The sequence below is a fragment of the Ursus maritimus genome, unplaced genomic scaffold (genome assembly GCF_017311325.1).
Source record: "Ursus maritimus isolate PB19 unplaced genomic scaffold, ASM1731132v1 scaffold_2, whole genome shotgun sequence".
Lineage (NCBI taxonomy): Eukaryota > Metazoa > Chordata > Mammalia > Carnivora > Ursidae > Ursus > Ursus maritimus.
Genome location: NW_024424452.1, coordinates 7816583 through 7831083, shown reverse-complemented (window position 1 = coordinate 7831083; position 14501 = coordinate 7816583). Strand labels below are relative to the sequence as shown.

At 55.3% G+C, this 14501-nt stretch overlaps 1 protein-coding gene across 1 annotated transcript; it reads right to left on the bottom strand.

Annotated features, from left to right (window-relative positions):
• On the bottom strand, positions 1–7326 carry SERPINE1 (serpin family E member 1). The gene is made up of 9 exons (XM_008698517.2): positions 7193–7326; positions 6287–6558; positions 5482–5715; positions 4736–4930; positions 3946–4144; positions 2907–3007; positions 2703–2789; positions 2052–2135; positions 1–1718 (listed from the first exon to the last, which is right to left on the bottom strand). The coding sequence occupies exons 2-9, from the start codon at positions 6555–6557 to the stop codon at positions 1681–1683; spliced, it is 1209 nt and encodes a 402-aa protein (XP_008696739.1). The 5' UTR covers position 6558; positions 7193–7326; the 3' UTR covers positions 1–1680.
• Positions 7327–14501: the final 7175 nt, after the last annotated feature.

The window sequence follows — 14501 nt, the reverse complement described above, 5'->3', positions numbered from 1 at the left end:
ATATTTTAATTAATTTATTATTTTTTAAACATATTTTACTTGTTTATATATCAAAAGTGAAAAAGCATATGATTCAACACAACTTCAAGAAAGTTGGACCCCACATTTGGGTATCCTTATGGGTACTATGTGTAGCTGTCACTGTCCAGTGCATTATGAGAAACAAACAAAGATTTTTCACTGAAGAGCACAAGGGTGGGGTGGGGGGGAGGTTATTAGGGTCCTATTTGGATTACATTCATTCATTTGACATCTCTATGCAGTTCTTCAACAAATTGGTCTTCATGCCATGCCCCCTAGCTCGTTGGTTTTCAGGAAGATTATCCAGCTAGGGTTGTTAAGTCCGAGCTCATGGTCTCTCTCATTCTCCTCTCTCTCTCAATCTCTCTCCCCCTCTCTCACGTGTCCACTGCTCGCACACAGCAGCCGGAAATGACACATCGAAGTGAGTCACCAATGCGGCTGTGAATCACCCTGTAATTGGGGAAAGTTCTGTCCTGCTAGGTCGTGCAGCCCCTTGCTCTCCTGTTCTTAAATATATTGGAAAATTTTGAAACCACTCTGTCCTCGCTGTAATCTCTCTGACCCACCACATCCTTTTGGTCCCTAAAGTTAGATAATCTTGGCGGGGGTCTTAGCCATCAAATGGAAGGGCCAGGAAGGGAGAGGAGCCATGGGGCTCGGGAAGCCACAAGGTGGCAGTGTGGGCCCCACCACGCTTGCCGCCCAGAGGGGCAGCCAGTCAAGGGGCCAGACTCCTGAGACGCAAGACACAGACCACCAAGGAACATTACAAACAAGCTCATATAATACATTTTTCTTGAGAGTCCTCTTTCTCTCACACAAGCACACAACGACAAGGATGTGATAAATACTCAAGCACACCCCTGGCATCCCACCCTCCCCACCAGGAGATTAGAGCCAAGAGCCAGGCACACATCACACTTTTTCTTCCTCCATTCCTGCAAAATAAAGTTAGTGGGAAGCAGAAACCTGCTTCTATGAGTAAACAAGTCACCTACACTCCAAAATAATAAATGCACACTGTTTCTGGGGAGGGAGACGGCCAGGTCAGGGCGGGTCTCCACACGGGGTGGGCAGGCGTGCTGCCCAGTCTGCGGGACCTCTGAGCTGGGGCAGCACAGACCTCCAACTGAAAGGGTGCCTCTTCCACTGGCCAACTTTGGCCCGCCGCCAGCCTCCTCAGCAGTGGCAGACAGTGCAAGAGTGACAGCAACGTGACTGGAACACAAATCGTTTCTACCGAGCACACAAAACCTCCCATAAACCTTGTGCCAACCTGCCAGGGTCTCGGTGGGGTCCAGGTCTGAAGACCCGGATGGGCAGAGCGCCGGGCAGAAGCAGGTGCACCAGCGGTTGTAGAGTTTGAGAGTCTGGTGTGGAGACCCCACTGTGCTTCGGAGGTCTCTCCGGGGGGCTCCACGAGGGAGTTTTACTGAAAGGTCCTCTTCCCCACTCCTGGGAGAGGCTGAGGTCTGGGAGGCAGATTTGAAAGATTTACCCCCCCTTTTTTTTAAAGGTAAATTAAAAAAAAAAAAGGCAAATGCCGCCTTTTTCTCCAGAAGCATTAGTTAAAATAACTTTTTTTTTTCCTTTGAAGTTCCTTCTTCTTGGCTACATCTCCAGTTCTGTCCCAGATGAGGGCTGCTTTTCTCACGGTCAGGGTTCCATCACTTGGCCCATGAAAAGGACCGTTCCTGAGGAAGGAAGGCACGTGGGAGATGAGAACAGGGAGAAACGGCACGGCTCACCCAGCCCCATGTTTATGGATGAACCGAGATGTGAGAACGTGAGTGAGCTGTCTGGAGTCACAGCTGCTGTTGTGACTAAGCTAGGGCTGGGGTCCTGGCACGGTGCTCCGCTGGTGACAGAACATCCTCCCTGAATGGAGGAGGTGGGGCAGAGCTATGGGGTTTTGTCTGGAGTCCTCTTGGGGAGAGGGGAGTGTCTACACCTGTCTAGACTGGTGCTTGAGGCAAGAAGACGGGGCGGGGGGTGGCGGGCAGTGGAGCGTCGCGGCCCCGGCTCACCTGTGGGGTTGTGCCGCACCACAAAGAGGAAGGGTCTGTCCATGATGATCTCCTCGGGGGCCATTCGGGCTGAGACGATGATGGCTAAGAGAGAAGGATAATGATCTAGAACGGAGGGACTGGGCACTGGCGCCTGGACTGATCATCGGGGATCCCCGACACCCGCTTTCTGATGGTAGCCCTGGAGGGTGACTAGGACACTTGGTTGTTCTCCTGTCCGTGAACCTCAACAGTTTAGGGAAGCCCTCGGAGGCCGGATTTCCCCCAGTAGTTTCGTAGAGATCTATCAGCTCCTCACAAACAGCCATTTATGTGTGCCCTCTTAGAGGGTCTTGGTGAGCAAGTTCCTTAAGCTGACTAGCCACTGAGGGAAGAAGCCAGGCTGCCTTGGGGTGGGGGGGGGGGCTTTTCACCTTCAGGGGACCTCGGGAGCCATTGTGTGAGGGACCCGGCTCCCAGGCCAAGTGGGCCCACCTTCTAGGCTGAGAAACTCTGGTGGGGTCGGGGCAGTGCCCTCGACACGGGGTGGGGGGGTGGTGCCACTCTGCAGGAGAGGCTGGTAGAGCAGGACCGCGGGCTTCATCCCAGATGTGGGCCCGTCCTGGCAGACCTGGCCTGCGCGTCACCAGGCCTCACCTGAGCCTGACTCACCTGTAGAGGAGGACGCCACCGTGCCGCTCTCATTCACCTCAATCTTCACTTTTTGCAAAGCCTGCGACACATACAGTGCCTCTTGATCTGAAACACAAGTGGACCCGCGGGCAGATCAGTTGGGGCTCTCAGAGACACACTCCTTTGTCCTTTTAGGGACCCCACGGTCCACCAGCAGAAGAAAGTGAAAGGAAAATTTCCTACCTGAAAGACTCGAGAAGTCTGCCTGGTTTGGCCTAAACATGTCGGTCATCCCCAAGTTCTCCAGGGGCCGCCGGAGGTCGACTTCACTCTCCAGGGAGAACCTGGGAACAGGAGCAGGAAACAGCTCAAGCTCAGGCGGCCCCTTGCGGGCTTTCCCAGTCCCTGACAGCATGTCCCCCTCCCGGCTGGCTGGCAGCCAGACAGGAGGGACAGATGTGAAAGTGGAGGGAGGCTGGGCTTTGCAAATCTGTGTGTGAGGTCTAATAGAAATGAACGTTCTCTGCCATCTCCCTGCCCCCTGGAACCTAGTCTGTAGATGGTATTTCTGAGGGCTAATTCTGAAGAGGACTCTAGCAGGGAGGCTTTGGGTTCCCCCCCTTCCCATCGGGGCTCTCATTACCTCGGGTTTCACTTTCTAGGGACCGGGGCGGGGAGGGGCCAGAGCACGCAAACCAGCGAAATTCTCCTCTTTCCCCAAGCCTAGCATTATGGCATCTGGAAATTTGGGGTAAGTGTGGTGGGAGCCTTCCCTTTAAATCTGGGACGACCCAGCCTCAGCCTTCTCCACCCTCTGTGTTTCAGCAGAAGGATTTTAAAAATCTGCTTTGTTGGAAGCCAGGGAGAAGCTGCTCGGGCTCCTTTTGTCTCTATTGTTTGGATGTTGACTTGAGCTGATGGGGGTGGGAGAGGGTCTTTCAAAGGCCCATCTATCTCCCCACCTCCACCATTTCTCCGGCTCTTCCTTTGGCTGGCTTTGGCCCGGTATTCTGAGGTTGGTAAGTGTGGGGGCATGGTCTAGAAAAATGCCCCGCCGCCCGCCCTCCAGTAGAAACGGGAGGAGGGAGGGTGAGAGGAATCTTAATCAAACCCAGGCCGGAGTGTTTCCCATCAGCTTCCCACACATGTCCCTGCCCTGCAAATGTCACATTTGGGAAACTCGATGTGGGGGTGGTCCTTTCAGGGAGCCCTGGGGGAGGGGAGGGGGACATAAAGGGGGTTGGGGCGTTGGCATGTGTGGTGAGAGCGAGGGGTGACTTACTTGGGCAGAACCAAGAGGCGGAGCCGTCTGGTCATATTCCCTTTCCACTGGCGGATGAGCTGGGCATCCAGGATGTTGGTGAGGGCAGAGAGGGGCACCTCCTTCTCATAGGGAGCAGCGATGAACATGCTGAGAGTGTCCCCGTGGTAGGGCAGTTCGAGGATGTCGTAGTAATGGCCGTCGGGGGTAGAAAACTCGGCTGCGAAGACACCAGATTGGCGCACTGAAAATGGCTTCTGCTCTTGTTGGTTCTCACCCAGCACTGAGTTTTCAACGAGTTCTGTCTCCTCCGCTCTGTCTGGAAGCCAGCTTTCTACCCGGGCTTTGGAGGCTCCCCTAGTCAGAGTTTTTATCCCCATTTCCCTTCTCTTCTGCCAGTTCACCGTCTTCTGGTTACTCTGTCTCCTTTTGACCTTCTTGGCCTTCACTCCCCTCTCCTCCACACCCAGCCTCTAATTCATTCCGATTCTTCTCTCCTTCATCTCAACTTCCACACAGGCCTTCCCCCAGCAGGATTTGTGAACCCCCTTGTAATCACACTAGAAACACTTGGGGACCAGAGACAGGGGCCACGTGGTCATATGTGGGCTGGAGGCACTTTCTGGATGTCAGCTTCGTCTTGCACGAGCTAAAGCTACTTTCCACTGTTCCCGTTATCCTAGTAGCTCCTCCTGAGGGAGTCTTTGGCAAAGCTGGGCTACATTCAGGGTTTTCTCCTCCCTGGGAGGGGGAACACCTGGGGGATGAGGTACAGTAGTGGTGGGACTTTGGAAGGAGGTCTTGAACTTACTGTAGTTGAACTTGTTGGTCTGAGCCATCATGGGCACAGAGACGGTGCTGCCATCAGATTTGTGGAAGAGGCGGTGGTGGGTGCCCGACTTGGGGAAGGGGGTCTTCCAGTGGCCGTTGAAGTAGAGGGCGTTCACCAGCATCAGGCGCGTCAGCTGGTCCACGGCCCCTCTGCCCAGTAAGTCGCCAATCATGCCTATGAGAAAGCCGGGTGAGCTGTGAGGGGGCTAGCTATATTTTAATCCTTTTAGCTGGTTCCCTTCGGTCCTCAGATTGAATGTGTGTCTTTGAGGGGATCCGGTCAGGAGGCAGACTGGGGGTGTAAGTGAGCCCGTCTAGCTGTGTTCAACCTGTTCCGTCTTCCTGCGAGTCTCGGGACAGCCTCCCGCTCCACACACGCCCTGGCTCTGGGATCCTGTCCGGGATCAGACGCGGAGACGAAGTCTTCCCTTACTTTGAGTCTCCCCTCACTTTGCTCCCTAAGCTGCAGTCTGGGAGAGCTGTGTATTCTTCTTGCGGTTGTTACCGTTTTTATGACACCTCACAGCACTTTTTAGGGGGCCACCCTTAGAGATAGTTCGTGAGAACCCTACTTATGAAAACAAAGGTGCTCTGATTCTTAAAGTGCCTGACCCGTCTACAGAGAAGAGCACGCTGACAGGGAGAGGTTGGGATGTTGGCGATTTGTTTCCAGATCCCCTTCCTCTGCAGGCCCTCAGGCCCGGCCTCCTCTCCCTGCCGGCTCACCTTTTGTGTGTCTCTTCACCCAGTCGTTGACGATGAACCTGGCTCTCTCCACCTCGGAGAAGTCCACCTGCTTGACCGTGGTCCGGAAGAGCCTGAAGAAGTGGGGCATGAAGCCGTGGACCAGCTTCAGATCCCGCTGGACAAAGATGGCATCGGCAGTGCTGATCTCATCCTTGTTCCACGGCCCCATGAGTTCCTTGTACAGTTGGCGGAGGGCAGGTGCCATGCCCTTCTCTGTGCCGGGGCAGGACAGAAAGGACACATTAGCTTACGTTGAGCCAGGGGCCCCCAGTCAGGCCAACCTCCCCCATGAGAAGCCCAATTCTGCCCATCTCGATGGGCTCTTCTGCTCCCCCAGGGGTCTCTGGAGGGAGATTTTCTTCCAAATCTCAATCTCTTCTGCATCTCCCCCTTTCCCTCAAAAATCTCAGGTCCTAACCCTTTTGTGGGTTAAAATATTCTTCTCTGCTTTTAAGTTATGAACCCTATGTTTTTTTCTTATCAGAATGATAGCGATAAGAAGCATTTCACATGCATAATTCGATTGAATCCTTACAGCAGCTCTGTGTGGGAGATAGTTTTATTGTCCCCATTTTGTAGATGAGGAAACAGGTCCACGGGGCATGAAGGTCATGCAGTTAATAAGCGCTAAGGCACCTCTGCTTTACGCCACATCCTCTGGCCTGTACCCCTTGGTGACGGACCCAGGGCCCAGTGAGGCAGGGTGTGCTGGGAAGATGTGGTGCTGGAGCTGGCCTTCCCCCTGCTTCTGGTTGGTGACGCCCCGCTCTGCCCCATCTCTCACCGTCAATCTGGAATTGCATGGCCTCTTGAATCTGCTGCCGGGTCTCTCCTGCTGTTGTCAGCTGCAACATGGCCAGGACTGAGGCCACCCCATAGGGGGAGAAAACCACGTTACGGTCCTTGGAGGCCCGTGCCACCTGCTGAAACACCTTCACTCCAAAGTCTGTGGCCAGTTGTGCCGCCTGAGTCTGGCGGGGGTCTGAGGACGACGCTTCACCAAAGATGAGGGCCAGGCCCAGGGCTAGGCAGACAAAGACCGGAGACATCTGCATCCTAGAGCAAGTGGAAGAGGATCTGGTGAGGGGAGAGAGTTCTGGAAGACGGGTGGGTGGGGTAGGGAGAAGGCCCCCCAGCCACGGGCCAGGCTCCTTGTGTTTACCACTGGCAGGTGATGCATGAACGAGAGGGCGAGAGTCCTTAAGGAACCCTGATGGCCCGGATTCTGAGCCTGTCCCCTCCGTCTCAGCCCCAGGGAGTCTTAGGTGTGGTTCCACCTGTGGGACTCTCCCAAACCCCTGGCAGCACCCTGCAGTTCCTCTCCCTTGGGCGGGGGGAGTGGGCAAGAGGCTAAATGATAATGTCTTTGATTTGCATAATGCTTTTAATTCTCTTCTAATGCTTTCACAACCTTTCATTCATTCAAGTTAGCAGGCATGAAAAGCCCCTTTCCAGAGGTGGGCGGGGTGTCCTGATGCAGAAGAACAGAGACTCCAGGCCCTTGTTTCTGGGTGGTGGGGTTGTTGGTGGGGCCCAGCCACCTTCTGTCAACTCGAGTCTGCAGGTCTCCAGCGGGGGAGAAAGAGGAAAAGTGGGGATTGTGGGCGGAGGGCATTTCGCAGAGATTTCGCAGCGGGCCTTCTTCGCCTTAATGGGAGGAAGAGATGGAGAGGTTTTTGCTTTCTCTTACCTGAAGTTCTCAAAGCGCCTTGTGAGCGGCGGTCTGTGGTGCGGCTGCTGCGGCTGACGGTGGCGATTCTGCTGCCCCGGAGGAGGTGTGGCTCTCTTGGCAGTGCTCTAGGCCCGGCAGCCAGACACAGCTGTGCTCCTCTGGAGCCCGCTACCTCCCTTTATACCGCTGTGGGCAGGAAATAGATGAACTCATGGTTCAGCCCCACCCACTTTCTGGCTCTGGAAGTCCGGCCAGGCCCCCTCCGCACCTCCCTCTGCCAAACTTGCTGAGGCATGTGTGTGCGTGCTGCTCTGTGTGTACGAGTGTGAGAGGGTCAGGAGCAACTGTGCAAACCCTGCTCGTCTTGGCCCAAGGGCCTCCCTGGACTTGCTACCCTCTGCCTGTGTCCCTCTCTTGTTGGATGATCTGCCAGCTTGAGCCCTGGCAGTGCCCGACGGCCCCAAATACTCAGTATTTGCGATGGCTTTCCCCTGTGCTCAGCTGGGGAGAAGCAGTTGACATCTCTTCCTTTTCTTTTGGAGAAATGGGTCGCCTCCCTCCTCTTGGCCTCATCCCAGCGGCCAGAGGGCACGGAGCGTGCCATGTGATTGTCTGGGTTTTGACTGTCTAGGACGTGAGCACGCAGAGGACTCCCTTCCGTTTCTGCCCTCTTCCCTGCCGAGGGCCCGCCAGCCCGTCGATGATACACAGCTGACTCCCACGTGTCCAGACTCTCGCGGTGCCCCTGGGGCTCTCCTGTGTGCCAACAGCCGTGTCTGGAGGGGGTTTGAGTGTGCTGGGTGGGGTGATGGAGGATGAAAGGGACCAGGGGTTAACAGGGTAAAGCCTTGGCAAGGAATTAGGAGCCTGGGGAGAATTACACCTTATCCTTTCCTCCGGACGCAGACACCCTTAGGACTGGAGAAGTCAGTGAGAGAGTCGATTTGTCGTGGGTTTGTGGGATGTGCCTCTGGGCCATTGGGCTTGGAGGTGGAGGAGTGACTGAACAATCCTAGAGAGGGTGGGAGCTGGCCAGAGGCTGGTGTGTGGGACCAGACTCGGGCATCTGGAGGCTTGGCGGGGTCAGGCCACGTGCCCAGGCTGTTGTGGGTGGAGGGGGTGGCTGGGTGGGGAGATGAAGCCCAAGACCTGCTGGTCCACACACTGTCTTGCTTGGTGTAGGTGGTGGGGTTCAGCTGGGAGTATCCATGGAGACAGCCGATAGCAGAATCACAGGAAGTTTAAGTGGGTGGAAGCGTCGCGATATTTGTTTTGGATTTTTTCAGTAAGCAGATGCCAAGGGCAACCACAGCTGGATGGCTTTTCCCACTTGTTCTCTGCCTCCGCCTCCGTTTGTTTTCTCCGTTGCCCCTGGGAGTCAGGTGGGGAGGGGGTGGCAGGGAAAGAAGCGCAAACCTCAGTCGGAAAGTTAGGATCACCCACCCTTTTCCAGTACAGGACCGTTCCCATGTAGCTTCTTCTTGTTTATGTCCTTTTCCTCTGCTGGTCTGGTTTGGAGTGCCTGAGAGAGTGGTTAAGCCTGAGGAGGTGGTTACTCCTTACCTCTCTCAAGTAGAGAAGACAGAAGTGCAGCCCTCAATCCATCTCCTATCCCTGGAAATGCCCCCAGTGCCCTGCTCTCCACCCCTGGGGGCTCGAGGGGGACGGGGACGTGGGCGTCAGCGTCGGGAGTGCCAAGCCCCAAGCTAGCAGGGCAATGGGTGGAGACGGGGCCGGAAGGGGGTCCCTGGAGGGGCCCTGCTGCCCATCCTCGGCGGCCACTGGAGCTGAGCCTCCTTCCCTGCTTCTGTTGGCCATACCCGGGGCCGTCATCCCTCGCCTGGCCAGGCCTTAGCTGCAAAAGCCCCTGCTGTTTTCTGTCAACAGCCGGGGTCCTGCTAGGGCAGTGACCGGTTCCATCCCTGCTCCTGGACCTGATGGATGATCCTGATGACATTCCGGAAAAGCTACTCTGTTCCCAGGCAGGAAAGGAGCAGCTCTATATCCTGTTGGGGAGAGTGGGGATACGATTTACATTGGAAACAGAAAGGGCCGACTTAATAAAGGGTTTTTCCCAAACTGAAGGGAACTTATAGGTATCTGGTGGGTGTGAATTAGAAACTGAGGCAAGGCCCACTGTCACTGGGTCCCATGCTGGCGTTTCTGACTCTTCCTTTGACTTTCTGAAGAGGGCCATCTAGGGCCACTAGATGCTCTAGACCCAGAGTTGACCGTGGTCCCTGTCACTCCTCTGTGTAGTCAGGCCTTGCTGCCACCCTGTCTGCCCTCTGGAGACCTTCCACACCTCACGGTGCAGCCGGATCCCCTGCAGCCCCCCGACGGACTTCCATGCGATGCCCTTCTCAGAATCCATCCTGACTCAAGGGGCTGTCACTTTCCCTCCTTTTCCTGAACCCCAAGTGAACAGCCTTGACCCAATCACCTTGCTCAAGCCATGGCTCTTTTGTAAGGGGTCAGACAGAAAGAGAAAAGTCCCTGCTTTTGAAATTGTTCCATCACTGATTGCCAGAGGGTCAGAGATAAGAGGGTGAGTTATAAGAATGTGGATTTCTGGGGAAGTTTCAGTTCCAGCCAATTGGGAAAGATGCTGCCATCTGTCCGCCAGCAGGTGGTTCGTGACTAGACCAGAGTTACACTTTCCGTGACTGTCCCCCACCCCACGCCCACAGGCCCCAGCAGCTCTGGTTCCCTTCTGGCCTCAGAGCATCGGGTCTTCCCCGAACCCTTCACCTCCTGCCTTCCAGCTTCCCTCTGGCCTGCTCCGCTCTCTTCCGCTTTGCTTTTCCTCTGCTCTCCCAACACCATCACCCACTGGCTTTTTCACTTTCCCTTTCTCTCCCTGGGACTCCCTCTTCTTGACTTCCCTGTTCAACCCTTGGTCAACAGGTTTCCGCCCCTAGTCTCAGCCATGGGAGATCTCTCCTACTTTCCCTCTCTTTCTCTTCCGCTCTCTCTGACTCAGTCCCCCTTCCCTGGCTTCTCCTCTTGCAGAAGCCCTTTTACAGTCAAATGCTCTGCTCCAAGTCTTCCTGTGGGGAGGAGAGCGCTGCCCCCTATCAGTTACACAGGCTCCCTGGAATGTTGGAGCCGGCCTCCCGATTCTTGGTGATTTCACTGGGAGAGCCGGGGGTGGGAGCAAGACAGGGTCCTACTAACTCACAGCACTATTTCTGGCCTGGTTGCTCTCCAAACAACACAAGGCCAAAAATAGCCTGTGTTTGGGCTGGCCTGGCTCTGCCCCTCTCCCCGGAGTGAGCTGGGGTGAATGCCCTGTCTCCCAGCCTTTCCTCGCTTAAGATCATGCCCCTGGGACCCCGACAGACATGGACCACCCAGGGTCTTGGCATATCCAGGGTCCCTTCTCACACTGGTGCCATGCCGATGTCCCCTCCTCTGCCTCCACAACCCCCTCTCCCTTTTTTGGCCACTGCTGGCCTTCTTTCCTTAAACTCCTATAAACCTACAGCCTGAAGAAGGCAGAAGGGCAGCCCCCAAACCATCTGCCAGCCCCGGCCCCGCTTGTCCATTGCTTTTTTTCTGCAATTCTATCCTAGTGTTTCAGAGCAGGGGGCACTGAGAACCATTTAGTCTGGTCCTTCAAATTTGCAGGCACGGGCCCTGAGGTCCACAGAGGGGGCATGTGGTGTGTGCGGCCACATGGCGCCGTCTGGTGGGGAGAAGAGTGGCCACTGCATGTAGTGCCCACCTGGGCACGCGGGTCTGACACCTTGCTGGTTACGTGTCCTTAGGCAAAACGTAACCTTCGGATGCCTCAGTTTTCTTTTTTGTAGATAGGCATGTGGATGGCAGTTTATGGAGAGGCTGAGAATGATCCCCCTCTTTCGAGGTTGTCGAGGTTCAGTGAATGTCCGTGAGCATGTGGCATGTTCTAGGCTCTCACTAAGTGGCAGCCAGCCACTCTTGGTTGGGACAGAGCCAGAACAGGAACCCAGATGGCTCGAGCTGCTAATCTTGATACAATGCGAGCTCCTTGATGTTAGATGTTCTTGTTCACCTCCCTTGGCCTGGGGCGAGTGTTGGCATCAAATGCCAGCCCCTCTTGTCTGCTCTGGGCCAGATCTTCCCACTTCCACCCGAGGCCTGATGGGCAACCCCTGGCTGATTCTGCAGATTTTGGATCTTGCTGTCTGGGCTGTGGGATCACACGTGGACCTTCCTGACATTTGACACTTGTCCCGATCCCCTGAGCATACCGGGAAGGAGGGGACCTTGTTTCAGTAAAAGGTAAAAACCAGGGGGCGCCTGGGTGGCACAGCGGTTAAGCGTCTGCCTTCGGCTCAGGGCGTGATCCCGGCGTTATGGGATCGACTCCCACATCAGGCTCTTCCACTATGAGCCTGCTTCTTCCTCTCCCACTCCCCCTGCTTGTGTTCCCTCTCTCGCTGGCTGTCTCTATCTCTGTCGAATAAATAAATAAAATCTTAAAAAAAAAAAAAGGTAAAAACCAAACTGTGCTTGACCGACTCTTCTAGTCCTGGCCCTCTTGACCCATTGTCTGCCACCCACGTCCCTGATCCCTTGCCGAGTCCCCGTACACTTCACTCCTTGTGCACACTTCCTCTGTCCCGCGGTCATATCTGTACTCAGCAAGCTTACTGTACTGTCGCCATGTCTCATTGATTTTTATGTCCTGGGGGGCACAAGGGGCAGTATCCCCTTGGGAGCTCTCTCATAATGTCTGTTCAATGAGCACCAAGACCCCCACACCCCCCAGGCAAGAATGAGCCTCCTCTCTTGGGAGAAAGAGGCAGGAGGAGAGAATGGGACCCAGTGTGGCCACAAGGGGAAGTCTGATGAGCAGGGAAGGGTGGGGTGTGCAATTTCTGGGGTAGCTGTGACCACAAAGTCTGCTAGTGTCAGCCAGAACGAGGCAGTGCAGGCCCGTGGGGCACCCCAGGGACACCCCAGGGCCACCTTCCATTTCTCCTTACTCACATATGTGGATTGCCCAGCTCTGATTCACTTTTTTCACCCTTACCAGAACTTGTTCCTCGTTCTCTGAATTCCTGAAACTCCCTTTGTAACTTTCTCTGGACACATCCTGTTTTATTTTACCCTGGCTGTTGTGTGAATCTTGGCTTCTCCAAGATGGCCAGATGTTTATTGAGAACGCATGCTCGTTGGCGTGATTTAGAGAAATAGACACTTCTCCCTCCCTGAAGAAACGGACACACTTACCAGAGCAGAAGATTTAATGTGCTCACGATCATTAGATTAAAACGTAAAAGTGTCTGTATGCCAAGTTGTGGGCCAGGCTGTCAGGGTGCAGGCTCGAACTTGGGGGAATGGCTCCCCAGACACAGAGGGACTGGTGCTGGGTTATGAGGGAGAGGCAGCATGGTCTTGGCGGAGAAGCAGGGAGGTCGGTAGGGATGGGGTGGGTCCAGGAGACACAGAGCCACATGGGGGAAGGGAAAAAAATGCACCCATTCTCTCTCTATGCCTTCCTCTCCTGGGAGCAATTTTTCCTCTTCTGGCTGAGGCTCTTGTCTCTGTCTTGCCCTCTCTAAGATGAGCAGGCCTCTGCTCTCCCTGCACCCTCCTTCTGGCTCCTTGAAATAAATGTTCTTGTTCTAGTCTGGTTCCTGGCTCTGGACACCACTGTTTCCCTGAGCAAATGCCCAGAGAGACAGTGACCCCAGGTCAGTGGGGGACCTGTGGGTGGCAGAGGTCCCAGGGATGAAGCAGCCTGGATGATATAGCACAGATGGAATTTGCCACTGGAGAGTCAGGGGCCTCTCGAGTCACTGACCATTCCTCTCCCTCACTTCCTTGCCGTATGGAAGCAAGCTCTCTCTGCATGTCTTTCCATCTGAGTCACCCTGGGCTACTCGGTGCGCAGCTGGCTTGATGAACAGTAATGCATTCGGGCTGCTGGTGTGCTTGGATACACCAGGGCCCACAATCCTTCCCATAACCTTCCCAGGATCTGCAGCGGGGTCAGGGAGAATGGGCGCAGTGTGCTCGCTCTCGACACGGGATTCTCTGATGGTCATCCGTGTGACCAGACAGTCCTGGCTCCAATTATCATCTTCCTAGAGCCTCCATCCCCCTAAGACAGACACCACGGGTCAGAGCAAGACGCCTTCTGTAGAAAGAGGCAGACGTAGCCCGAGGACCAGCAGGAGCCTCTGAGCCTCCGTTTTCTCTTCTTCAGAGTGGGGAGGGTGATGCCATTTTCGTGATAGTGTCGTTAGGATTTCAAAGGATGGCGTGGGTGAAGTGATTGAGTGTATCTGTCCATTAAGAGAAGGGGGTCCATAGGTTTCAGTTGACTTTAAAGCTTGCATTCCTGGGGTGCCTGGGTGTCTAGGTCGGTTAAGCGTCCAACTCTTGACCTCAGCTCAGGTCTTATCTCAGGGTCGTGAGATCAAGCCCTGCGTTGGGCTCTGCGCTGGGCATAGAACTTACTTTAGAAAAAACTCAAAACTCGTATTCGTCATTTTTCTTCCTGTGTGTCCTCTCTTGAGCCCCTTGGTTCCCAAGGAGAGACTGGGACGCCTGTGCTAGAGGGGGGTCAGCTAATCGGGCCCTCAGATAAGGAACTGCAGAAGCTCAGCAGATGGGGCTGGATAAGGCCCCCCCTGGGGCAAGGAGGGCCACCAAGTGTTCTGGCCCACGTCTGGTGCTGGCAGGAGAGGACCAGGCTTCCTGGGGATGCCTGATGAAAGCACGACCACCGTATTAAGAACTTGGATCTGAAGCAAGTGCTCAAGGCTGGCAGTGCCTGCCTCCCCTCGTCGTGCAGGACCCAGAATTGTACCATGCCCTCCTCCTGAGTCCCTGGCCTAGGGGCCCTCGCTGTGCGCCCCCCCCACCGCCAAGTGTATCAGGAAATAGCAGGACTGGGAGTAAAGGCTGATGCAGGCAGAATGAGTAACTTACTCGCATCACAGCTCTGCTTGGGGTTGGGGGTGCTGGGGGAAGGAGCTGGGGCTGTGGGGGTGAGGGGAGCCGAGGTGGCAAGGCGAAGCAGGGCAGGCAGATCTGGGGTGCATTTAATACCCCAGGAATCAGACGTGGGCTCTTTCCTGGAGCTGCCATGTGGGCCAGTGTCTAGGGAAGGAAAGAGGAGGCATGAGCCACCCCCATCCACACCTGCCCCTTCTCCCGACCTTGTGCAACCCCACAGGAAGTGCCATGGGCAGGGGAGTTGGCACAGGCTGGGCGGTCTTGCCTATCACCTCTACCTTCCGCCCCCTGCCCTGCGACCCCATGGGAGATTGGCCTCAGTCTTGGCCTATCAGTCTTCCTTGACTCCCTTAGAGCCAAGGGGGTCTTGCAC